This window comes from Eurytemora carolleeae, unplaced genomic scaffold (genome assembly GCF_000591075.1).
Source record: "Eurytemora carolleeae unplaced genomic scaffold, Eaff_2.0 scaffold975, whole genome shotgun sequence".
NCBI lineage: Eukaryota > Metazoa > Arthropoda > Copepoda > Calanoida > Temoridae > Eurytemora > Eurytemora carolleeae.
The window spans coordinates 55,492-81,835 of record NW_019396863.1 but is presented as its reverse complement, the minus strand read 5'-3'; the positions used below and the strand labels follow the sequence as shown (position 1 = coordinate 81,835).

The 26,344-nt window shown below is 32.1% G+C and overlaps 2 protein-coding genes across 3 annotated transcripts in view; both read left to right on the top strand.

Annotated features, from left to right (window-relative positions):
- The first annotated feature begins 90 nt into the window (after positions 1 to 90).
- On the top strand, positions 91 to 11,638 carry LOC111709507 (thioredoxin-related transmembrane protein 2 homolog). Of its 2 annotated transcripts, XR_002766874.1 has the most exons (10): positions 91 to 194; positions 1,156 to 1,235; positions 1,834 to 1,929; positions 6,267 to 6,340; positions 6,976 to 7,012; positions 7,977 to 8,072; positions 8,552 to 8,679; positions 9,491 to 9,569; positions 10,456 to 10,696; positions 11,512 to 11,638. XR_002766874.1 is itself a non-coding variant. In XM_023483190.1 (9 exons), exons 1-9 carry the CDS (start codon positions 116 to 118, stop codon positions 10,624 to 10,626), a joined length of 840 nt encoding a protein of 279 aa, XP_023338958.1. In that variant the 5' UTR covers positions 91 to 115; the 3' UTR covers positions 10,627 to 10,904. The 2 variants fall into 2 exon arrangements, 1 of the variants encoding a protein (XP_023338958.1); XM_023483190.1 differs by lacking the exon at positions 11,512 to 11,638 and having other exon boundaries at positions 10,456 to 10,904.
- A 2,034-nt stretch (positions 11,639 to 13,672) lies between these two features.
- Positions 13,673 to 26,344, top strand: part of LOC111709500 (transmembrane protein 62-like) — a 20,618-nt gene continuing 7,946 nt past the window's right edge. The window contains exons 1-6 of the mRNA XM_023483182.1: positions 13,673 to 14,172; positions 14,939 to 15,035; positions 15,338 to 15,413; positions 17,392 to 17,468; positions 18,096 to 18,176; positions 21,273 to 21,329. Of these exons, the coding sequence (XP_023338950.1) occupies positions 14,121 to 14,172; positions 14,939 to 15,035; positions 15,338 to 15,413; positions 17,392 to 17,468; positions 18,096 to 18,176; positions 21,273 to 21,329 (440 nt within the window). The 5' untranslated portion in view covers positions 13,673 to 14,120. The remainder of the gene's footprint in view (positions 14,173 to 14,938; positions 15,036 to 15,337; positions 15,414 to 17,391; positions 17,469 to 18,095; positions 18,177 to 21,272; positions 21,330 to 26,344) is intronic.

Sequence of the window (26,344 nt, the reverse complement as noted above, 5' to 3'; positions counted from 1 at the left end):
TTTTCTATATTTAATTCAACATTGTTTACATATTTATTATATATATATATATATCTAGTCTATTATTATTGATATATAAGTTTATTTGTATTCGTTTTTATTTCAGAGTTGAATAATGCCGTTTTCTATCCCCGAGCTACCAAACTCAGTGAAATCTGATATTCGACAACTCTTCAGACATCCATACTATCTAGGGATTATATATTACAAAGTTTCTGTGCATTGAAATTGAATTTTAGCCAATTTTTCTTAGCTTTTTTTCAAAAGAACTTGGTTCAGTGAGTTCAGTTGGGTGATAAGTTCAGTTTGATTTCAGCTTATTAGACCTTGATAAATTACGCTATTGTTGAATTTAAAAGGTAGAACATTTCATAGACAGGACATTTCATTGTTCAACGACATTTCATTGAAAGGACATTTCATTGAAAGGACATTTCATAGACAGGACATTTCATAGAGAAAACATTTCATTGTAAGGACATTTTAATGAAAGGACATTTCATTGAAAGGACATTTCATAGAGAGGACATTTCATTGTATTGACATTTCATTGTAATAACATTTCATTGAAAGGACATTTCATTGAAAGGACATTTCATTGAAAGGACAATTCATTGAAAGGACATTTCATTGAAAGGACATTTCAATGAAAGGACATTTCAATGAAAGGATCATTGAAAGGACATTTCATTGAAAGAACATTTCATAGACAGGACATTTCATTGTAAGCACATTTCATAGAAAGGACATTGCATTGAAAGGACATTTCATAGACAGGAAATTTCATAGAAAGACATTTCATAGACATGAAATTTTTATTTATAGGACATACCAGAGAAGACATTTCATAGACAGGACATTTCATAGAGAGGACATTTCATAGACAGGACATTTCATAAATAAGACATCTGTCTATTAAATGGCATATCTATGATTTTGTTAAACATGTCTTCCACTGAAATGTCCCAACATTCTATAAGTCAAGCTAAGTCAAGTTTTACTGTATTTTAAATTGGGTTAGGCTGAGCTTAAGTTCGACTTAATCTAGCAAAGGTAAAATGTTACCTCAGCTTAGCCTCCGAAAAATTAGGCATCAACATTTAATCATGGTTGAACGAAAATACATGTTAAAGTAATAAATAAAATTGTTCACAGTAAACATATCACTATGTTTATCCTTCATCTTCGTAAAACTCACTCACCCCTTCTGTGATTATCTCTTCCCCGTCGGTCCGGTGAGTATTTATTTACTAGAACGATACATATAAGACATCTATCTGATGTTCCCGTCTCGAGAAACTGATAAATAAAACTGTGTCAAAATTATACGAAAATTCATATATATAAAATTTAGCATAAAAGTAGTAGGTTTAAACAGATCATATTCAGCAAATATGCAACTAATCTAAAAACGATTATATCCCACAGGAGCCTGAGAATCTCGGGTTTCCTCCTATTATAATTTTTTTATTTTGCATTTTTAATAAATATAATTGATAATTTTATTTCTTTTAGTCGTGTAGTCCGTATTACGACACCATAACTTCAGCCAATGGTAGTGCAGTATACTGGTCACGTGATTTCTGCCTGTATCACGTGACATTAATACTGCACTCCCACTGCATGGCTGAAGTTCTGGTGACGTAATACAGACTATACTGACTATATGTAACAATATTATCAATTAAATATGCAAAATTAAAATTTAAAAATTGTAGAAGGAGCAAACATGAGATTCTTCGCTTGATTTCAAATGTCAAAATACTTTCTTGATTTCTTTATTTATTTTAGTAATAATTATTGCTTGCCTGTGTTCTTACTTTGATTTTATAGGAGCAATGTGAGCTTGATATGAGAGAAACGGAGATCTTATTCTTCCTACTTGTTGTTATCATGATCAGATCAAGGAAAACTGGTTCTGTTACCATGGTAGGTATCTTTTTCTTCCTACTTGTTATTATCATGATCAGATCAAGGAAAACTGGTTCTGTTACCATGGTAGGTATCTTATTCTTCCTTCTGGTTGTATTCATGATCAGATCAAGGAAAACTGGTTCTGTTACCATGGTAGGTATCTTATTCTTCCTTCTGGTTGTATTCATGATCAGATCAAGGAAAACTGGTTCTGTTACCATGGTAGGTATCTTTAGCTCCGTCCTGTACAGTCTCAGGTAACATTTAGGAAGAGATCGTAGATAAGTTGTCTTTTGTGCGGGGTGTCACAAATTAGGGGTGATTTTCATTCAGTAAGAAAAGGGTGATTAAAGTATTTTCTAAAGTTGTTAATCCCTGGATCAAGAAATTATCCGTTTTTTTGTACAAAGGATTAAATTCATTCCTCTTAGATAAACCGAGGTTTGCGCAAACGTTTTTGCTTACCACCATCTAGCACAAAAGTTTCGACTGATTAACTAAAATCCTTTCTCTCTTGTCCTATCTGATTTAACTATGAAGTAGACTTAACACGTAACGTTCGTTGAACGAGTTGTACTAAGTCATTCGTTGTGTATTTGTGATAGGTGCATTGTGCATTAATATCATGAAATGAAAAAACTAAATCATTAAAACAATAATCTTCATCAAGATTTACTATTTATTTCCTATCCTACATTACACGCATATTTTCAACAAATAAATAATTCCTTCGTATTTTTGTTGAAGTAATTTTATTTGACGGAGATATAAGTTAACCCTCTCTTTGTTTCTTGTTTTTAATTACCAGGACAAGATATTAAACTTTCATGAGGTCTTTTTACGACGCCAGTTATTCATAATTGCATTCTCCAAATCTCTAATTCTCTAACAAAAGTTTCTCAAATATTAGCTAAATGCATTAATGTTTTCATTATGGACAAACGTATACCGCATCTCCAGTCTGTTGGGATCTGTTATATTTTGATGCGGATCCGTATTGTAACAAAGGATTTGAATCCGGACCCATTTGTTAAACGTGTTTTTTTATTTTTCCTGAAATTTTGTTGGCCTTTTAGATTTGATGAGTATTCTATCGTTTTTGTAGCAAAAGCTGGAGATTTCTGTTTTTAAAGCAATTTTTGGTTGATATTTTGCTACTTGAAATAAATTGAAATATTTCCATTTACTGATAGCGCCGATTGAAGGATTCATAGCTCTAATTGGTTAATGAGATAGATAGAAAGATAGATGTTACCGCCATACTATTTCTATTGGTTCAGAATAGATAACAAACAAATGACTGAACCCTGATTGGATCAGGCGCTAATGGACGCGGCATATAGGAGTGATATAGTAATATAATGGCGTATTTCATGTTTTGGCTAAGAACGAATCAAGTTTACAATGGCAAGGAATCGTAAATATAAAAAACAGGCCGTATTTATTCCGTGCAATCGTCTCTGAAGTCTCATCCTTATCAATACAAATAATTTTTTTAAAAAGTAACTCCTCTCGGGCTTTTAAAACAGAAAGGGGACTATTAACCCTCCCCCCCCCCTCCTGTCTTTGTTATATTTTCAGAAGATTTAATTTTATCATTCTTATTCTATTGATTTCATTTTGAAATTTCTATTCTGCTGCTTCCCACTATTTAACTACAGTGCAGAGTGTCTCAATAAACCCGAGAATTAAACGTTGCTTTAATCGGCTCAGCAAACCCTTGTGACTTTTATTTCGTAGTTGAAACTATTCATTCGCTCTGATTTTCTAATCCTTATTTCTTTGCAATGTCGTAGATCTTAGATTTTTCAACTGAATTGCGTTAGATCAAATAATCTAAGTTTAAAATACCAAAGATTTACACTATCAGGTTGCAAAGATATAGGGATTTGTAAATTTGAGTTTGTCGCTATGATTCAATTCTTTTGGGAAATTTATTTTATTATATGTTGGAAAGCTTAAAGGTTTTTAAAAATTTAGTTTAAAAATTTGTTTCATAAATATATATACTGACTTGCAAAGATTTTGAATTCAATGTTTTTTTTGGGCTCCCACTGCTGCTTTTAGGATGACTTGTTAAAAATGCGAGAGTTAATTAGTAAATACATAAACCCTGGGATTAGCTCTGCAACGGATAATGTCTAGAGGGTAACTAGTTAATAGACTTTTCAGACCGCTGGGTAAGCCGCAAACATTTGCAAAACTTTTGCCTTCCATTTGATAACCGTTTTTTTATCTAATTAGGAAATCATGGCGCTTCTTGTCATTCTTTCTCTGGACTTGATTTTATCTCCCGGTCTGTGTAAATTTGTTGATATCCTGAAGTTAATGCACTCTTTTGCAGAATTTACAAAATTTATTTATTTATTTATTTATTTAAGTTTTAGTTGTTAACAAGCTTTATTCGAATTCAGTGACATGTAATAAAGAGAAGCTTTTTAAATTGATTGTTTAAAATCGTGTATTTAAATCGAAATTCGTCATCATTATGTTGATATAATCGCCTACCACCGTTTAATATTTTAAATATTAAGTACTTTCAGTGAAGCATTATCTTTTTTACAATGTTACGTACTTCGAGATTTTTTTAGAGGGGTAATAAATATCAAACTGAATCTTTTTATACTTTAATTCTCCGATCTCTTTCTTATTCTTGAAAGACCTTGCCTCATTGTTCATGAATTGTAAAGCTCTTGAATAGAATAATTCTTTCTTCATCTCAAGTTCACTTCAATGTTTGAACTTTTTGTTTTAAGTTTTGAATAGGGGCATTAAATTATCACTTAAACACAAAAACTAGGAATAAAATTTCTTCATCCCTGGAATACAAATCTGGATTTTATTTAAGAAAAGTTTTTTTTCTATGATGTTTATTTATTCTTATTTTTTTTGTTTGCCTTAAAATTTTAGAATTAAATCAAGCCAATAAAAATTATTTCGTGGTTACAGACTATGATTAAGTTTTCATCTACCGAATACAGGCTAGAATACAGGATGGATACAATCTGGGAAATAGTTATTATTTCCTGGATACAGTCTAGGATACAGTTTTCATTTCCTGGATACAGGCTAGGATACAGTTGTCATTTCTTGGATACTGGCTTGGATACAGTTTGTCTCTCTTGGACACTGGCTTGGATACAGTTTGTCTTTCTTGGATACTGGCTTGGATACAGTTTGTCTTTCTTGGATTCTGGCTTGGATACAGTTTGTCTTTCTTGGATACTGGCTTGGATACAGTTTGTCTTTCTTGGATACTGGCTTGGATAGTTTTTATTTCCGGGAAAGAAGCTAAGATACATTTTATTTTTAGATGAAAGATTCTAATAAACTTTGAGAACATGGTTTTTAAAAGAATTCTCTTGGGGGTATACACCCGTAACCTCGGGTTTATTTTTCTTCATATTAGAACAAATTGTCCAGTGAGAGCAGATGGATTTCAGGTTTCAAGGTTCTACCCTAGCTTCATGAACCTGGATATCTAAGAAATTGCCAAAATATACACTAAAAATACTTTCTTTATTCGAATCTGAAATCATATGTTTTTGGGCTGATAAGGGATGGGTAAAACCTCTAGTTTAAATAATTTATCGAGATCAGCAAAAAAATCAGGAAAATGGAGAAACATTTTCAATGTAAAGAACATTTTACAATAATTAGTGTTAGTTCGACAAACCCTGACGATATAATACAAATAAAATTTTAAACAGAAATGTTCAAAAAATTATTTCCAAGTCAGATGAAATTATTGAATATACATTTTGATGGGACTACTATAACTCCCCTGGGCAACGCTGGGTTCCCAAGCTAGTTTACAAATAAGACACCAGGCAAGATCTAAGTGCCAATACAAAGAATGTTAACTTCATACTCCTCAATGTGCAATATATTCTCCGTTTACAATTCATAAAAAAAAACATTTCTTCCGTTGTAAATGCACACTGTAGTACTGCAGACAACGTACGAGCATATTCCTTACTCTGTATAAAGTATAGCATATTCCCTACACTGTAAAAATTATAGCATATTCCCTACACTGTCAAAAGTGTAGTACTAAACCCTCAAGTGTAAAATTACAGTACATGACTTGCATTCTCTCTTTTTCAAAATCGTACATTTCGTTTCATGTACAAGTGTTTTAGATCTCTTACATGTCCTCCTGTTTCATGTACAATGTTTTAAATCTCCTACATGTCCTCCGGTTTCATGTACAATGTTTTAGATCTCCTACATTCCTACATGTCCTCCTGGTTCATGTACAACTGTTATAGATCTCCTACATGTCCTCTTGTTTCATGTACAACTGTTGTAGATCTCCTACATGTCCTCCTGTTTCATGTACAATGTTTTAGATCTCCTACATGTCCTCCGGTTTCATGTACGCGAAGGTGGCAAACCTCATTCTTTTCTTCCTTGCAGACCCCAGGTACGGTACAATGTACATACATTGCATAAAAATACACTTATTTTATTTAAAAGATGAACACTTTTCCTAGCTTACCCATAGTGGAAAAACTGGGACCACATGAGACTTCAGAGAAGACTGTATACAATACATACATTTATGGTTTTATGTAGTGCTTAGGATCCGGATCCGTTGGATCCGCAAGATTTTCGCTTCCTGGATCCGGATCCGAAAAAATATGCGGATCCACGGATCCGGATCCAAGGGGCAAAATATCTACCAAAAACTGCAAAAAAAAAAATTTAATCTCAAAACCCAAATCTGAACTATTGGAAAAAGAGAGATAATAAAAATTTCCTGATTTCTGAATGGTTCATCAAGTTTTAGCATAAAAATAAGCGAAAAAAAATGAAACAAAAAAATTGAAAATTTAGCTTTAGCTTGGTTCAAAAAATTCATCCGCATTAAAATTTAATGGATCCTAAGCACTGGTTTTATATGTAATGAAAACTTGTGGTATTCTCTGTCAAATCATTTAATATGATAAAATATATTGTTCCAAGGCAGTCAAAAATGTTTCGTTTTATGTCACAATTGAAGTCTCACTGTTTATTGTCAACCCTGATCTTATATTTTTTTTTATTTTTTTTTTTCAGACTTGGACTAGTTTACCTCATCTGCTTTCTACTCCAGGTATATTCCTGGATTATCTATAGTTTTAATTCTTTATTCATATCATATATTATTATAATTCTATAGATCATTATTTCCGAATTCATTTGTCAATCTCAGGGGCGTTGTCAGGAATTTGTTTTATATGTTTTTCTTTCTTTATAAAGGTGCTTTTCATTCATTGGGACCCTAAAATCCCCTTGAAACCATAGATTTCACTGATCCAGGGGGGCTGAGCCATCATAGCCTCCCATGAATACGCCCCTGTGCAATGTTTTCCAAGTTATTTATTAAAAAATGAAATCTGTTTTATATCAAATCGTAGTATCATCAGGTTGTAAAGATATAGTTGTAAGAAAATTCGATTTTGTTGCATAAAACAGGTGTCATTGTCTTTTCTCTCTCAAAATAATCATTTCTTATTTAGGAAAGTTATAATTTTGAAGGTACTTTTTTTGTATTCATGACACAAAATGCCAGTCTTTACGAATCAATCTTAACTACAGAAAACGCACTGTATTTCTGTCTTCTCTACCTAGGGTGTAAGCCAGGTCTATTCAACCCGAGGTTTTCCACTTAACTATGTATTGAAACAGAATGTTACAGGTCAAATAGGGTGACCGGCGTAGCGGGCACCCAACTAGGACATATTTATATTTACAAGGTTCATGAACGATAAAATTAATCTTTTATTTGGTAACGAAGTATGCATAAAACTTCAGTTGTTTTTTGAACGAGTCCTGAAATGCAATGGTGTTCAATGTTTCTAATTTTAATGTATCAAAAAATTTATTGATTTTTTATGCATGAAAACGAATTATTTTCTTTTATCTTTTATCTATGCCGGATTTGTAATTACATTTCTCTATTCTAAGAGAGATAAAGGAAAATCCTGAAGAATATTTAATTATGAATATTCTAAAATTTTATCTCGCTCAAATTGATCAAATTTTAGAGTATTGTTTAATAGTAGAATATATCCTAGGGTATGCTACTACCTGAACCTACCTACAAGGGTCCTGAGAGTATTGTTTACTTCAGAGGAAATTCTATTCATGAAGAGCTAATGAGGGATACTAAGGTAAATAATCTTGCAATTTATTGATAAAAAAGTCACAAAGACATTTAATTTTCTTCCCATAGAACTTAAAATACAATTGGGTAATGAGACTTAATATAAAAGGAAATACATGAAACTTTTCTAAAATATCTGATTTCTCTTCTCCACAGGCCATGGGAGAAAATTTTTAATATTTTTGGGGAAATTATGCTTTTTTCTCTTCCCTTAAGCAACAGGGGAAAGTAAATATATCACCACACAGAAATAAATGGAAATTATTTAGAATTTTCTCCCACAGACTGAGTATAGTTAATACAGTGATATTATTATGTTTCTTCTTCTGTTAATATAGTTTTTCTTCCCTTTCCTCCCTATTTTCTCTCTCTTTTCTTACCCTTTTTGCTTTTTCTTCTTTTCTGGACTTTCTTCCCTGGGCTGAATCCTGGGGAACCAACTAATCTCGTTATGAACGGATTAATAACTACAAGTTTTGAGCTCAGGTGACGTGGTTGATCTGTTTCTACGCTGTCTGGTCTCCTGCCTGTATAAACTTCCAACATATCTTCTCTAAACTGTCCGCCAGCTATTCTACTCAAACTCTCAAGTTCGGAAAGGTCGATGTCGGAAGGTAAGGAACAAAAAACAAAAAATACTTTATTCATTTTTTCTTTTCCATTTTTATGAAGAAAAATAGAATTTGATTTATGAGGGAAAAATCTTGCAGTTAGTTATTTAGAGAGGGGGTTTTTCTTGACACTATAAGTAATAGTCTGATTAAAACTCTAATTTGATTTTGATTTGATTTGATATCCCGACCATGATGGGATGTCAACCATTTTAGCTTGGGAACCCAGTGTTGCCCAGGTTACTCATAGTTATTCCCGCCGTTTACCCGCACTTTTTCGAAAATTACGATTTAAGCTATTTTTCCCGTTAAACGTAGACCCACGCATTAAGAATCTCAAACCCAAGGATAGGAGATTCCCGTGGCTCTCCTGAGTTCCCCGATCTAAATTCGAGACAAATCGGTCCAGGGGATTGGAGAAACAAACAAATAAAACGACAAACAGAGATAATAACTTTATATAGATCGAAATTGGAGAACTCGGGAGAACCACGGAAATGTTCTTAGCTTGGTTTTGAGATTATTTTTAAGATGAGTGGTCGGCTTTTATTTGAAAAATAGCTAGCATCGTAATTTTAGACCAAGCGCGGGTAAATGTTGTTACTATCATTGAGTTAACTGGGCAACGCTGGGGTCCCAAGAAAAATTCCGAATAATTCAGCAGACGGCAATCCTTACTGTCCTTGTAATATATCAATAGGAAATGAGATACTTGAAAGAATTGGTAATGACTGCGAACAAATTTCATTTCATTTTATTTTATTTAAATGATCAGAATTTGTTAAATATGGTTTAATTTATTTGAATTTTTAAGGTTTGCTGATTTGGCTGCAGAGTTTCACATCAATGCATCCAGTCTCTCCAGGCAGCTCCCAACTGTTATATTATTTCAAGTAAGTATCAGGCAGCTCCCAACTGTTAAATTATTTATATTAAGTATCAGGCAGCTCCCAACTGTTATATTATTTCAAGTAAGTTTCAGGCAGCTCGCAACTGTTATATTATTTATATTAAGTATCAGGCAGCTCCCAACTGTTATAATATTTCAAGTAAGTATCAGGCAGCTCCCAACTGTTATATTATTTCAAGTAAGTATCAGGCAGCTCCCAATTGTTATATTATTTCAAGTAAGTATCAGACAGCTCCCAACTGTTATATTATTTCAAGTAAGTATCAGGCAGCTCCCAACTATTATATTATTTCAAGTAAGTATCAGGCAGCTCCCAGCTGTTATATTATTTCAAGTAAGTGTCAGGCAGCTCCCAACTGTGATATTATTTCAAGTAAGTATCAGGCAGCTCCCAACTGTTATATTATTTCAAGTAAGTGTCAGGCAGCTCCCAACTGTTAAATTATTTCAAGTAAGTATCAGGCACTCAAGCCGTAGAATATATAACAAGGGGGGAGTATTTATTTTACATAAACTTCACATTAACGATTTACAACGGTACCCTTGTGACGTTATCTGAGTATATGAAGATAACGTCGTTTTTTCCCTTTTAAAAATGAGAAATTTTGATTATTTCCTTCCTTGTCTCTTTTCCATAAATTCAAAATGCCTTTTTAAACACGAATTATTAATTTTAGATAGAAATAAAATAATATCTTGATCATAATAATAAAGGGTGAAAAGGTTCCTTTGTGGATCGGACAATGTTATTGGTAGGAAATATTACAATGAGAACAATGTAATGGATGGGTTAAACTAAATTACGACGTAATCCCTGTAATCCCGTAATCCTTATATTTTGAAGCTTGATTTAATTAGATCTGTACTAGGAGGGCAAGGAGGTTGGTCGTGTCCCCCCAATCATCAACGGCAAGGTGTCCAAGTTCTTCTTCAAGGAGGAGGATATGGTCTCCGCCTTCGACCTCAATAACCTCTACGCCAAGAGTAAGGAGAAGAAGCCGACACCTGCCCCCACAGTGGAGGAGAAGAAGAAGAACTAGAAGAAAAGAAAGGAGAGGTTTATGATCTCAATACTCGGTATGGGCATCAATATTAGGGCATGACGCCAAGGAAACTAGGAACCTAATTCGTAGCTATGATAATGTAGAGGATAAGGGAGTATTGAATTTACACTCAATAATAACGTATTTGGACAATTCAGGAACTAGTAAGTCTGTGATCAAACCAAAAGAAAGAGATATTTGAACACTTCTTGTTTTTCCATCCACGTTAAATCAAAGTTGTTTACCAAGAAACTTGTTCGTGAATGGTCCAAAAACTTTACCCCAAGGCAAAGAGAATAAAATATATATTAGAGTGGAATTTACTAGAAAAAAGTGTAAAACGGCCATTTTGTTGTACTGTTTCCATACTGCAGGTGTACTTCACATATTTGCGCTATATAACCTTTTGGGCCCTGGAACATCATTTTATAGAAAATCTAAAATTAATATTAAAAGAAAACCAAATTATGAAAAAGGCTGGTTTCATAATTGACCAATGATCATTTCACATAGACACTATGCCTTTTACTTTATAAACAATGATTTTCCGTTATGCAAACTATAAATCAAATGATGTTTTTTATTTACCTTATTCATTATAAAGTTTATTTAACAGCTTTAAACAATTCGAGATTGAAATGGATAGTCTAGGGAACATACTGTATTATTTGAACTCCCTTTCAGGCTGAAAGGGACTGACAAAATTCATACCGAGGGATTGTCTAAATTCCACTCTCATATATATTCTATTCTCTTTGCCCCTAGGCTTTAAATGAGTTTGTTTAATTCTTAATAACCCTACCCATTGCCTAACAACCCCTATCACAACTTCCCTTCTTCTCTCTGACTAATAGCTGGATATTAAACTGTAGTCGAATTTAGAAACTGTTCTGTGCCGCACTCAATATACTTCATGTTATCATGTTTCATTTAATATTGGTATTATTATTCATTGCCATGTTTAAATTTACAAAATGTTTTGTTAAAGGGACTGAACACGTAATTTCAAGTGATTCTCCAAATAGAAAAGGGCTAAACCAGGGAGTATGAAATAGAAGGGAGATATAACTGACGCGGTTCGCCCTATACTATATGATTATACATGCTTTGCAGACGGGTACTTCATTTGTATAATGAAATATTCAGAATAGGTTATTGTATACGCAGTAAATGTACATCAGACAAATATTTCTTATACAAATGAAGTACCGTCTGCAAAGCATGTATAATCATATGGTAGGGCGGGCCGCGTCAGTTATATCTCCCTTCTATTCCTTCCTGGGTAAAACTACCCTCCAACGCTTTGTCTGATTTATAAAGATGGAGTTATCCGTTTTTTCAAATTGATTATTCTCAATCACATTTTCTCTATGTAAGTGATTCGCGGTTTATTTTGCTATAAAAACTACGAAATAAGTTCTAAGAATTAAACACTTTGCAAGATAGAAAAACGACAATATCTTCCAAATTATTGATCAGAAAAAGGTTTAAAGGGTGTCATCTTCAAATATAGGGTCACTTGAAATTTACAATAACAGTCCCTTAAAACTTTCCTCTGCAAAGATAAAAATTCAAATTTTCCGCTAGAGAAGGATTTGTGTCATCCTGTCTATTTAATGTATAACCCTTTAGTTCACACTAAACTTGGACATTGTTTACAGATAAGTTTTAAAAGTTTCACAAATATTTTTACCTTGGAGAATTGATTATTACACATTTTTTATAATAAGCAAAATTTGAAACTTTTTATTAAAAGTGAAAGAAAATATTTTTTTTCTTTTAAAAATGTTGTAATGTGTAATAATTAGTTGGGCACACCATTTTTATATATGAAATATTCTTGAAATTTTTTTGGAGCTTTTCACGGCTCAAATTTCAATTTTAACTTTGGACTCCGGAAATGATCAGTTTTGAGCCTTAAATTTTTGCGATCGTAATTATGTTCTATTTTTATTTTGTTTTATACATTAATATTTTTGTTACGATGTTAAAAACACAACGAGATGCAGTAAGTAGATATTTTAAATAATTCCCGCGCATTATGATCCCTGCATACAAAGTTGAAGTACTTTGTTTAAATATAACTATTAAACACGTAATACAACTTCAAATTCTGGCCTTCCTCAACATTTTAAACTTCATCCCATCTGTAAACTAAAAATAAATATTCTACCAACAATTCGGTTTTTACAAGAGCTTCCTTGTAAAACTGACAAAAGAAATATCTAAATTGAGCGCAAGTATACAAATATGTCGGTCCCATGTTTATTGTTCATAGACGCCCCCTGTCCTGTTCTTATTTGAATCTCATTCTTTCTTAAGCAAAGCCAACCCTCCTTTCCTGGAAGATAAAAATTCATCTCTCTTCTAAAATTGTAATAATTCTGAAACTTATGCAAATTCTCTTCATTTTATTATTTCAAGTTTTAATTTTCCAACATTGGGATAAATATACACCAACATCCCTCTTTCAGAATTATCAATTTGAGCGATTTTTAGAATTTAAAATGTCTACTTTTGTATTCTCGTCTTTTGTGTGTTTATTCATTATTTTACTTATCCAATTAACTTTGTTATTCAAATTTTACCATCAATTAAACAGTTTAATTAGGTGCTCAGTTGAAATAATTTAAATATTTTCAATGGAAACAGAAATAACTTTATACACACAGCTATTATATTAAAAAAATTTAATTGTTTGCGATTCTAACATTTATTTCAATTCAAGTCAAGAAAAATGTTTTTTTGTCTTGAACTTTTTGTTTTCGGCTTCATGACTTTTAACGATCCTGACTTGTAGAACTGAAGAATTTATTTTCAATTGTAAAAAAAATGAGGTTACATTTTCATTTAATGATGGTAAATGTTAAAATGTAGTAACACGACATTCTTTATAACGGGCTAAATTGGTGGTTTTTCTTTCGACCTACGCAAATCCGCTATACTACACATTTGACCTACTAGCACGTGGTTTTACAGCTGCTATATGGACTTGTGGCCGCAGCGCCCTCAAATAATACAAAAATAAACAGCTGGCGTAGGTCCAATATTGCAGTAGGTCGGAAAGTTAGTAGATCAGAAGTTCAGTAGGGGGGTGTTGCGTATAGACGATGTAACATTGCCGCTAAATTTCTCTCTGCTATTTTGTAATTTGAGGCAAAAGTCAATATTTAAAACAGTTCCCTTGCATTAATTCATAAATGATTTTACTTAAAAGATCTATGACTCATTGGCTTGGCTCAACCAGGGATTTCACTCCCCCCCCCTCCCTTTCTAATCCTCTAGTTGAATCTGATTTAGAAATCAAGCTAAAGATCTAGATTAATTTTATTGTTTTCTACTAAACTATCCCCTCCCATTATCACAATGGTGGACTGTGAATTATTTTTATTATTTTGTTATATGACATTGTAACCTGTTGTCCTTGCTTAGTTAAATAAATAAGATTAAATGTAAAACCTTGTAGATTTTGCAGAGATGAAATAAAAACAATGCTAAGTTTCCTTCTCCTCACCTCTCTTCTCTTCTCTGGAGTAATTCCAGGAACTGGTTCATTCTCAGCTCCTGATCTTGTAATTACTATTTCTGTATATATATGGGGAGGNACGTAGACTTGAAATTTTTTTATTTTGATTCTCTACCAAAAATCTTTATTTAATTTCCCCTGAAAATCCCCCCCCCCATAGAAAAACACCCATAACCCATACTCAATCCTACTGGAGGAAAACTGAATCTTGAAAGGGGAGATGTTAAAAAATACACACCCCTGGTACACAAGTCCCCTTGTCAACTATTTGTTCTTTGTATTAACTTTTCTTGTCGTGGAGGTCGAGTAAAAACCTTGTCTTATTCTTTAAAACTTTTTAAATGAAATACAAAAGAGAAGTTGGAAAATCTAGGCTTCCATGCCTCTATTTTAATTAAAGGATTTAATTTCTCGCCTCAAACATTAATGTTTCTTAAACCAACATATTTGCAACCTGACAGTGTGGTTTTATATTTCAAACTCTAGTTGATCTAGCAGAATTCATTGATAACCCCTGATTGGTTGTGAGTTATCTGAAAAAAAGGTTAGACCCGATCTTTATCTTAGATGTAGGCTAAGGTTGAAAAGATCGTATTGTTAGTATTACCTTCAGGATTTAATACAGCGTGTTCCACGACCCATAACCGTTAAAAGACGAATTAATGATTCTACCTTTGAATAATTTGCGACATTCGTTCGTCAACCTACTTTTTTTCGCCGAACGATTAGTAAGGTCTTGAGATTCAATTTTATAATTATATTCGAATGAACATGATTATCCAGAGGATGTGTCTGGATACAACAAGTTGTCCTGGTTCCTCCAGATCACTGATATTCACATCAGCACCGTTCAGGACAAGTCAAGGGCGGACCAGTTCAGGAATATAGAACTATAAACGTCAACTTGAAATTGCAATAGATTGATATTTATAAACCAATAATTATATGAATTTAAAGGAATTGTAATTTTTTTAAAAGTGTCCCGTAAACCCTTTTTTCTGATTTAAAGATTGGAAGATATCGTGTTTTTTTCCAACTTGAAAAATGTTTATTTCTAACAAACTCCTCCTTTGTCTCTAAAGTAGAAATGCACAAGTCACTTTACAGAGAAACCTCAATTTAAAATAATCAATTTCCCCTCAGAGAAGATTATTTGGTATATCTCTTAGTTCAATACTTCAGGTTATTCAGCCAGGATTATTTAAGAATTTATAATCCTGATCTTGTTATATGTTCGGGAGATTTAACAGATGCTAAGGAATTAACCTAATCAAAATGATCAATTGAAAAATCAAGAATTCTTTCAAGTTAAGAATAATTGATCTGAACACAATTTCAAATGGGCATACAGTGATAAACAGAAAACTCTGAAATAGATAGACGACTTTTGGACTCAATTATGACTTTAATTAGTCCAATATGCATGGTATACATTAATTGTGCCGTTTAACAGACTATTTCACTAAATTTGTGATTTAATAGGTGGCTCGTAAAACTATTTGCTTTGTAACAACATCAAATTCACTTAATTTTTGTGAAAAAGTCGTCTTGCTATTTCAGAGTTTTTTGGTTATCACTGTATGAAGAAGAAAAAAACGAGAGAAAAAACTAAAATTAAACGTTGTTAAATCCCATCATACAATGGGACAAAATTGGGAAAAATTTAGATTATAAAGGTTACAGGGAACATTTACAGAGGCGCATTAGGGTCAGTGACATTTATGATGATTTTATGCCGCAGCAGTTTCTGACCCCCCAACCCTCCCCTGGAAATAAAATTTGTTAAGCCACCTGGACAATTTTTTATACGCCAATTGTTGATGGTTGCCTGGTTGTTGTTTTTTACCTTTTTTGGTTATAATTTTTGCCCGGAATCCTGGTGTTTTTAAACTTTTTGAGATTTATTCTTTATTATTATTATTTATTTTTAGATTTATAGAAAATAAAATTATGAATAACATGATTTTCACAGAACAAACCTAAGAAGCAATAAAAAAATTATTGGTATCTTCTGGTATTTTTTTAAATATCAAGTTGGTATCTTTTTATTTCATGAACGCAAAATTCCTGTTATGTTTTTTTTTGGGGGGGGGGGGGATTAATAGTAAAAAATTTGGGTTTCTCATCCTTATTTACTTCACTGTTCTGTATGGAATGCGTTCTTATGAAGCGATATGCGTACACCGGGTACTGTAAAAAGTCTGAACGCGCCATGGGAGTTTGTCATTGTTAGCCCTCCGACGGGACTATGCCAAGAAAATTGACCCCTGTCGTATATTAGTCTGGTCAGGGCGACGTACTGAACCATAGGATCGGGTCAGTACACGCCGTTATCTGGCAGGCCGGTACAAACTGGGCAGGTCCTGTTCGAATTCAAATTTACTATGGCCCAGAGTGATGGAAACCATTTATTTCACAATAAAATCTGGAAGTGCTTTTTCCTGACAAAAAATACTCAGTCAGGAGCAAAAAAAATAGACTAAATATTTTACCTCGGAACTTTGCACACATAAGAACAATTTTTAAAGGGAATTTTTTTTTACTTATTAGAACACATTCGTCGGGTTTAAGTGCATTGAATTGAAAAGTTAAATATTCGACAGAAAAAGTGAAAGTTTTATTATGTTAAAATTGAAAGTTTAAACGAAGACCAAGTTCTTGAACACTATTCCAGAAAAAGTTGCGGCAATGTTACCCAATGGAATATTTAGCCCCTAAAGTAGGCTGAAAACCCCCTTTCACCTTAAAAGTCGAGAACAAGTAAAGCCTTCTTGTACAAATCACTTTATATGCCCTTATCCACCATTTTCACCCCATCTTTGTCGATAAATTAAAGTACGATGGAAGTTATGCCAAACCAAAAACCTTCACATAATGTAATCTTGATTACAGAGGGGGGGGGGGAGGTGCTCTTACTCTCTTAGAATTTCCATTTTCACAATTTAATAAGTTGATTAGTTGATAAGATAGGGATAGGGTTGCCCTCCTCCAAAAATATTAGGACATTTTACTCATGATTCAATCCCATTTAGATTGATATTTAAAGTATATTTATGAATTAGTTAATTAGTCTATGTGGGGGGGGGGGCGGAGAAAGGGCTGCCCTTTCCCCTAAAATATTTCCTTTATGCGCCCCTGACGTCCCTGTTTGGATTTTTATATTAATGATTCAATCCCACGTAAACCGATAAATAAATTGTATTTATGAATTGCTGATTAGTTGATGATATATTCAGATAAAGGGGGGTTTATCTTCTGCTCAAGTGGACGAGGAATGGAAACTATATTATGATATTGTGAGAAACAGATCAAGGAAGGATTAGCATAGGATTTATTACATTCAGATATTTATGATTCAAAACCTTGAAGAATATGATTAATTCTAACATACACAGATAAAAACTGTTCCGTTCTGTAGTACTCTTTTACGGCGGAGATATCAAAATTTGTCCAGCTAAAACTTTAGGTACACTGTGCGAACGACGTCACATGATATACCTCCTTTATCCTTGATCAGACAATGGTTTAAAGGGAGTGACATTCACAGTTCAACTAACATACATTGCCGGTCACTCCCTTTAAAGGGCACTGTTGATACTCGGAGGAAAATTAGCCTCCAACAAAATTCGATTTACATTAAATTTTGAAATTCCACGAAATTTTTTATAAAACCCGCGAATTTTGTTTTTGTTTCACAATATTTTCAAAGAGAAGAAGTTCACAATTGAAGTAGAAGATGGTCGCGAAGCGCCCTGAAAGCCTAGTAATCAATAATTTATTAATTTTCCCAGGATAGTTAAATAGAAAATAAAAAAATCTGATAATCACTACGGACTAGGGAATTTATAGATTTGTTTAATTGTAATTAATTCAATATAATATTATTGAAAATAAAACTCTTGTATCGAAGATCCTAATCTTATTGCTAATCTGTGTGTAGAGAAGTTCCCTGGTTGGATATCAGGGGTAATCATGATACTCTAAACGTTCTCTCTAGAAACAGTGAAAACAATAAGTTCAGGTTTATAGCATTCGTAACATTTAAATTGACTAAAACTCAACTTTTCTTGTAAAATTCAAGTTTTTTATCGATCTTTCCCGGTCGAAATTTTGAAAGGAACTGCAAACACCTACCACAAACTCTGATTTTCAAATCCCAATATCTTTGCAACCGCATGATAAATAACTTTGATTTTTCAAGTGTCAAAATTCTTAGTAAACAATCCCTTTAAGTAAAATCTGTGTTAATCTACTAGTTAACAGTCCCTTTAAGTAAAATCTGTGGTAATCTACTATTAAACAGTCCCTTTAAGTAAAATCTGTTTTAATCTATTAGTAAACAGTCCCTTCTGTGTTAATCTACTAGTAAACAGTCTCTTTAAGTAAAATCTGTTTTAATCTACTAGTAAACAGTCCCTTTAAGTAAAATCTGTGTTAATCTACTATAGTAAACAGTCTATTTAAGTAATATCTGTTTTAATCTACTAGTAAACAGTCCCTTTAGGTAAAATCTGTGTTAATCTACTATAGTAAACAGTGCCTTTATATAAAATCTGTGTCCATCAACTTGTAAACAGTTCCTTTATATAAAATCTGTGTTAATCTATTAGTAAACAGTCCCTTTAAGTAAAATCTGTGTTAATATACTAGTAAACAGTCCCTTTAAGTAAAATCTTTGTTAATCTATTAGTAAACAGTCCCTTTAAGTAAAATCTGTGTTAATCTACTAGTAAACAGTCTCTTTAAGTAAAATCTGTGTTAATCTACTAGTAAACAGTCCCTTTAAGTAAAATCTGTTTTAATCTACTAGTAAACAGTCCCTTTAAGTAAAATCTGTGTTAATCTACTATAGTAAACAGTCCCTTTATATAAAATCTGTGTTAATCTACTAGTAAACAGTCCCTTTAAGTAAAATCTGTGTTAATCTACTAGTAAACAGTCCCTTTAAGTAAAATCTGTGTTAATCTACTTGTAAACGTGGAAATTAATGTTAAATTCGACCCAGTTACGGTTCATATCCATGCTAGAGTAATAAGGCTAATGGCTATTAAAGGGGTTTCTCTAAAACTATTTCAGAAACAGAAGGCAATTAAATTCATATGACCAGACAGGGTGAAAACTTTGTGTTTAAACCTGTGATTTAAACGTTTCACCAGCTCCGTCGAAGGCTAAATCTTAAGTTCAGTACCGGCATTTCAGCAGGAAGGTCCTATCTCTTTCTCTCTCTTTGGTATGATACCTGTCCCCAAGGTGGCCCCNTGTCAGGCTCTACACTGGCATTCTAAAACGAAAATCTGCTTGACATATAATGATATACAAAATCTATAAAAAAAAGAAAATGTACTGAATCCTTTTAATTGATAAAAATAGTGAAAATGTTTAAAAACCAAACATAAAATGTATATGTAATCGTACAAATCTTAATCAATAATGTATGCATTTAACTTTTTACTGAATAAAAATATTTAGATCTTAAAAATAAATCTTAAACGCAGGATTCCTTAATGTTGCCTAGAATGGATAATTCACTCTCCACTAAATCCCTAAATTTCTTTGGTCAGATTACTGCATTTTACTGGATTAAGAATTTAGCTATGTTTAGGGTGAGTTTGAAAATAAGTTTACTAAATATTAGATCCTCACTGAAGTAGAATATGCGAAAAGGAACTTGGTTTATGCTATAAACTCTGGATTACTACCACCTATATCTTTGAAACTCGATGTCGTAGGTGCCCTATGACGTTTCAAACTATAATGAATTATGTTACATTAAATAGTCTTAAGTTTAAAATATTAGAGGTTTACACAAACAGTTTGCAAAGATACAGGGATTTAAAATTTTGAGTTTGTGGCAAAAACTCAGTTCCCTATTTCGGAATTGCTTCTTTTAAACCAAAGCTATAAATAAGTGCGCTCCAAAGAGTATTAAATAGAACGGAGAAACAACTGACGCGGCCCACCCTATCATATGATTATACATGCTTTGCAGACGGGTACTCCATTTGTATAAGAAATATTCAGAATAGGTTATTGTATACGCGGTTATTGTTCATCAGACAAATATTTCTTATACAAATGGAGTATCGTCTGCAAAGCATGTATAATCATATTGTAGGGCGTTATTTTATACTCCTTGGTGCGCTCCGATTCTTTTAAACTATTAGGGGCTACCAAAAAAAAGCAATTAAGTTTCCAAGGGCCATGGCCTAACGACGCTTAAAAATCTGCCCGAATCTAAGAGTTGATGCTTAGATTTCACACCTGTGTAGTTTTCTGTGTCTCCGCGATAAAAAAATGATCTATTCAGTTGATTAAATGTTAATGATCTATGCAGATCATTTTCATAATTAGGAGATTGGATGGATAGTAGAACAGTAATAAAATATTCAATATATGCTTTCCAACTTCAGATTGAGAACTTAAATATGTCATTTCAAGATATTTTGTGACCAGAACTAAATCTCATTTAGATATTGTACATCTTACATTAAAGGGGAGGGGGGGTGTCCTGGCTCCTCCGAGGGGTGGGGACTGGGGATCCCAAGGTTGAAGTAATGAAAAGTATTTGTAGCAGAAAGACACCAAGTTTAATACTTTAATAATACTTTTGCAACACTAAACTTGCTTCGGGAAAAACAAGTGTAATATCCATTGAAATAGTTTTACTATCAGCTCACTCATTTTTACTGGAATTCATTTTTATTTGAACAGAATTCAGAACTTTTGGGTTTTGAATCTCCGGATCAAATGTTGATTGCCATTACATGCAGAATTCACTGATATTCACACAAAAGTTCCGATCTCAGGAAGATTTCCCCTATTTCAGGGGATATTAGTTCCAAAACTAACACTTGGCCCATTTATAACACTAAGTGTCAGAAATGAGCCAAGTAGTAGTTTTGGAACTAATGTCCCCTGTATTTTGAAAAGAATTAAAATTCAGCCTTATAGAGCATAAACATTAAACATTATTAAAAGCGTAAAATTCGTAGACTGATTTTAAATTTGCTCGGCAATTATTATTGAAAATATAAATAAACGCCGTATCCATAAAAATAAAGAAATATAAAATTGTAATGAAGGAAAAAATCTTTAAATGGATTAATTATATATTTAGAAACTACTCAGTGATGGGAAGACAAGGATTTACACACTCTTACATTCACTCAACAAGGTATTTAAACATATAATTATACAATAGAAAGATATATATATTGTAGAGTTGCTAGACTTTAAGGGCGCTTCGCGCCCCCTTTCATGTAAATAATCTTAATTTTTAACTGTTGCTCTGAAAGTCGGCCATTTTGAATAATTTTCAAATTTTGGCGGATTGTTCTGTTATATTTTACTTTGCTTTGTTTTTGTTTATATCCAATAAACGTCAAAACGGCTAAATCGATTGGGTCCTAATTTTGTGTGGGACTTTGCATGACCCCAGGGAAGGTATATATAGACTATTAAAAATGGAAGAAAAAAAGTTGAAAAACTTCTTTTAGATATATTTAATTACTCATAACGAGGCTCTAGATTATCAAAATAGGTGTTAAATACAGATAGATAAAAAATACTGAAGAATTTTATTTTTATTAGAATTTATAGAAAATATAGTAAGCTGAAATTTCTATAGCGCATAAAGCATAATGTTGATACAATATGAGCATATTCTAGGCTTTTGTTGACTTTTTTCTCTACAAATAATAAAAAGATGTATTTTATATTTATAACATGGATGCTGAGGATTGCATCCAGAGATGCATAAAACACTGAATCTTATTTGAAACTAAGATATTTATTTCATTCGAGAAAGATATCCTGGAATATCCAATATTTTTGTTTACATAAATTGTAATTTCTGGAAGAAATAGAAACAAAGCTGAGCCTGAGCAGCAATGAGTTTGTTGAAATTTCTTCCAGGGACCGAATTTAATGAATATGAGCCACGTCGTTGAACTACCTCCTGCTGGTTCAAAGAATCATCGATTCAGGATGTAGGAAGGAAGGAATTGAATAGGTGATTCAAATTTTAACCGACTAAGCTGTCTCTCATTGGTTCGAATCAGAACCAATCCTGACTTGGGTTTTACCTGCGCTTGAGTTTTTAAACAGGCCGGGGTTTACTCGGGTGTAAGCTTTTAAAATCTCAGGGGGTACATAACAAAATCCACAAGTTCCCAAACAAACAAAGCATTTTTACAAAGTTATCTTAAAAAGATTTTATGTGATTAAAGATGTCTGATGATTAATTATATCTTACATTTTCTAGCTTAATAGAGCATATGCAAATTAGGAAAACTTCATTTTAAAACTTTTTTTTGGTAAAACTTTGTTATTAGTTTCAACATGAAATTATCCTGCACAGCTGGTTTAAAGGAAAATATGCAGTCTGAGGGAGAAACATTTGTATCTTAATGTGACTGTCGTTTTAATTTTAGCCTGACCATTCAGACATGTCTGATTCCCAACAGTACCCTTTTAAATGTTTTTTTAGGTTTGTTTACTTTTACAGATAAAACACACTTTAGAATAATCCATATTTAAAGAGAAAAACATGGATATCTTACTCAATCTTGACCAGTCAAAGCTTTTTAGATTCCATTCCAATCTATAAATGGAGAGGTCACTTCATTGGTTCCAGGGAGGACCACATTAATTCAAAAGTGTGCGCAGTGGATATAAAGTTCAGTTTCTCTCTTATAAAAAGTTTGCTCTCTGGATACTAGCAGCAGTTAAATTAAATACTGATTGTTTAAACTTAGAACAGATTAGATTAGATATTAAGAATTATGCAAATGTAAGGAGAGAGAAACGGGAAATTTAATCTAGTTTTTAAACCCCGAGTAAGTATGATGACGTTAGAATTATAAATATATTCATGAAAAAAAAACGCAAAAACTTAAAAAGAAAAAAAAACATTGAATTATCCCAAGCTGAGAATGGAGTTGAGCGGCATAGCTTAACCTCTTTAAATGTATTCCCTATATTAAAAAGATTCTAGATCTGTTCTTTTTTACTTCAACCAATCTGTAGGATTGTCACATGATTTAATTGATCTGTGTTTGATGTTATTATATTTGATAAGACAAAATACAAGTATGGCTCAGTCTTCAATAGCTCTCACAGTTAGGAGAGAATTGGTCACTTGTTCTTTAATGACTTCACTAATTGATAAAAGATTTTGAAGGGGAATTCACATAAAAAAAAAATGGTTTTAAAAACTCTAATTATAACATCATATTAAATCCAAAGGAACTGAGTATTTGCCACAAACTCAAACTTTCTGATCCCTGTATCGCAGATTGATGGTCTGAATATTTTTATTTCAAACTTGGACTATTTGATTTAAAAGAATTAATAGTTTGAAATATTAAAGTTCTACGACGTTGGGTTTAAAAAATATTAGGATTAGAAAATCACGGTACCTTTGTTAGTTTTTTATAACAAATTATGAAATTTCTATCTAGCATCTCGAAACTGCATATTAACCATCCTGGGGGGGGGGGTAGAATGAGAAAACTGAGAATAAAGATAGATGTTATAAAGTTATATTGACTTGTTGAAATATAAAATAAACTTGGAAACTTAAAACAACCTTTAGAATTCAGGTTCATTTCTCAACATGTAATTTTAGTGTTTAAGTATTTTTATTTGAAAGGAATTGAGTCCTTGTCAGAAACTCGGATTTTCTAAACCCTATATCTGATGGTGTGAACCTTTGATATTTCAAACTTAGTTTATTTAATATAACAGAATTCATAGTTGTAGTAGTAGTGGTTTGCAAAGAGATAGGGATTAGAAAATCCGCGATTGTGTCAAAGACTCAATTCCTTTCTCAAAGTTATAATTCTAAATGTAATGTATTTTTTAATCTCTACACTTTTGCATAATTCAACCTGCGAATTAAAATTAGAAATAGTTTAAGGGTTCATTTTATTTATTTATATAATATTTCAGAGTTGTTTGCTCTAAAAGTTTGTGTTTATTACATTATGCTAAATTTTAACTCAGACAGAAGATAAAATACCTAAATAAGCCTAAATTTATCTTAACACTTTTATAAAATATAAAGAGAATTTCATATATGAACAATTTAAAAAATCTAAAATTGAATTCGGTATATGAACAATTTTAAAGATCTAACAGTGAATTTGGTTTTTGAACAATTTAAAAAATCCAAAAGTGAATTTGATATATGAACAATTTAAAAAATCTAACAGTGAATTTGGTATATGAACAATTTAAAAATTCTAAAAGTGAATTTGGTATATGAACAATTTAAAAAATCTAAAAGTGAATTTGGTATATGAACAATTTAAAAAATCTAAAAGTGAATTTGGTATATGAACAATTTAAAAGGCTGTCAGATAAAGTTCTAAATGACAAAGTTGTAAATCGTTCATCCAAGTGACTGGTAACGTTATTAAAAGTGACAAAATTTTGAAAATTTGTGTTAAAAATTTTTTTTGCAAAATTTTGAAAATGAGCGAAAATTATTATGAAATGGGCAAACTTTTTTTGGTTTTGTTTTATACTGTACAAAGAGAAGATGCTCACAGATAAAGCCACAGTTAAAGTTGAAATAGAAGATGGGCGCGAAGCGCCTCAAAAGCCTATTATTCTAAAATTGTTTTTGATATTATTATTTGAATCGTGGCCAGATGTTCCATAAAATAAGTTATATTAAGAAAATGAAAATGAACTAGAAAATGTGCTGGGCTTATTTTAAAGTTAATTTTGGTGAGGTTTTGTGCATGGCTGAAGAGTTATTTTACAAGTTTATATTATTGTTACAAGTTTATATTATTGTTACAAGTTTATATTATTGTTACAAGTTTATATTATTGTTACAAGTTTATATTATTGTTACAAGTTTATTTCGCTGGAGACAAATGGATTTTTACAATTCTTGAAAGAAATGAGTTTCTGCAACAATATATCAATCCATGCATCTTTGCAACCTGATGTCGTAGGGTTTTGATATTTCCAAACTATATCTTCTATAAGCTTAAATAGTAGCTTGAAATATCAAAGGTTTACTAGGTTGCAAAGATAAAGGTATTAGAAAATTTTATTTCGTAGTTAAAACCTAATGTTTCCAATCTTCATTCACAGAAAACTTAAAATTGTTCTTTAAATTGTTTTTGTTTTTTAAAGTGATTCATAACAATAGTTTTTAAACCATAACATGATAAAAAATGGGATAGAATTTGTTTTTCATTCCTGTAATTCACTTCTGTATGCCGAGTCCATTAGCACCTAATCCAATCAGGGTTCAGTCATGTGTGTGTTGTCTATTCTGAGGCCGAATTTAAAGAATTTCAGCTGCGGTTTAAATTTAAGCGGCGGCTCAAATATGGTTGGTTCCACTTAAATTTGTATTAACTTTTTCAAGATTTAGGCCAGCGGTCAATTAAAACCGGTTTTTGGCGTATTTAATGAATTTAAGCCACTCAAATTCATTAAATTCGGACACTGAACCATTAGAGATTGTATGGCGGTAACATATATCTTTCTATCTATCTCATTATCCAATTAGAGTTATGAATCCTTCAATCGGCGCTATAACAGTAAATGGAAATATTTACTTCTACTGAAACTGTAGTGAATTGTAAAATCCCATTAATTCGTCCTAAGCTGTAATAATAAAAAATCCGCTTTTTTCTAACTTTTTGAACCAAAAAAAGAAGATGACGAACATTTCGCATTTACAACCGATTCATGCATAAATAAAGTAAATTTACTCTCACATCAATAAACATTGACAGTCTCTTTAAGTTATAGTTATAGTATTTATTCTCAAACACAAAATAAAAAATGACAATTTATGATGGTTTAGCTTAAAATAAATTACACAATAAAAATTGCCAATTGAAAATATGATGTTTAATAATTTTGTTCTGATCGTTATTTGTTGAAACAGACTATTCATATTGAAATTTCAACTGAATATACATTCATTGTGGATTTCCACCTTAATACTTAGTCAGCATTCAAATAATCAAAACATTTTCAGGAATGTATTGATTGAACTAATAAATACATATACATAGACTTTAACATCCACCATTAGCAAATGGTGTGAACCCATTCTTGTTGACAGTAAAAAGGTTATATAAGGGTTACGGCCCTAGTCCTAGTATTGCTTGTTTTTAACAATTGTATGAAAGAGTGTGAGATAGTATAATATATCTT

Coding starts and splice junctions, on each gene's coding strand:
- LOC111709507 (XM_023483190.1), top strand. CDS start 116: ATGCCGTTTTCTATCCCCGAGCTACCAAACTCAGTGAAATCTGATATT. Junction 8,073..8,551: donor AGCTAATGAGGGATACTAAG/GTAAATAATCTT, acceptor TTTTGAGCTCAG/GTGACGTGGTTGATCTGTTT. Junction 9,570..10,455: donor CAACTGTTATATTATTTCAA/GTAAGTATCAGG, acceptor GATCTGTACTAG/GAGGGCAAGGAGGTTGGTCG.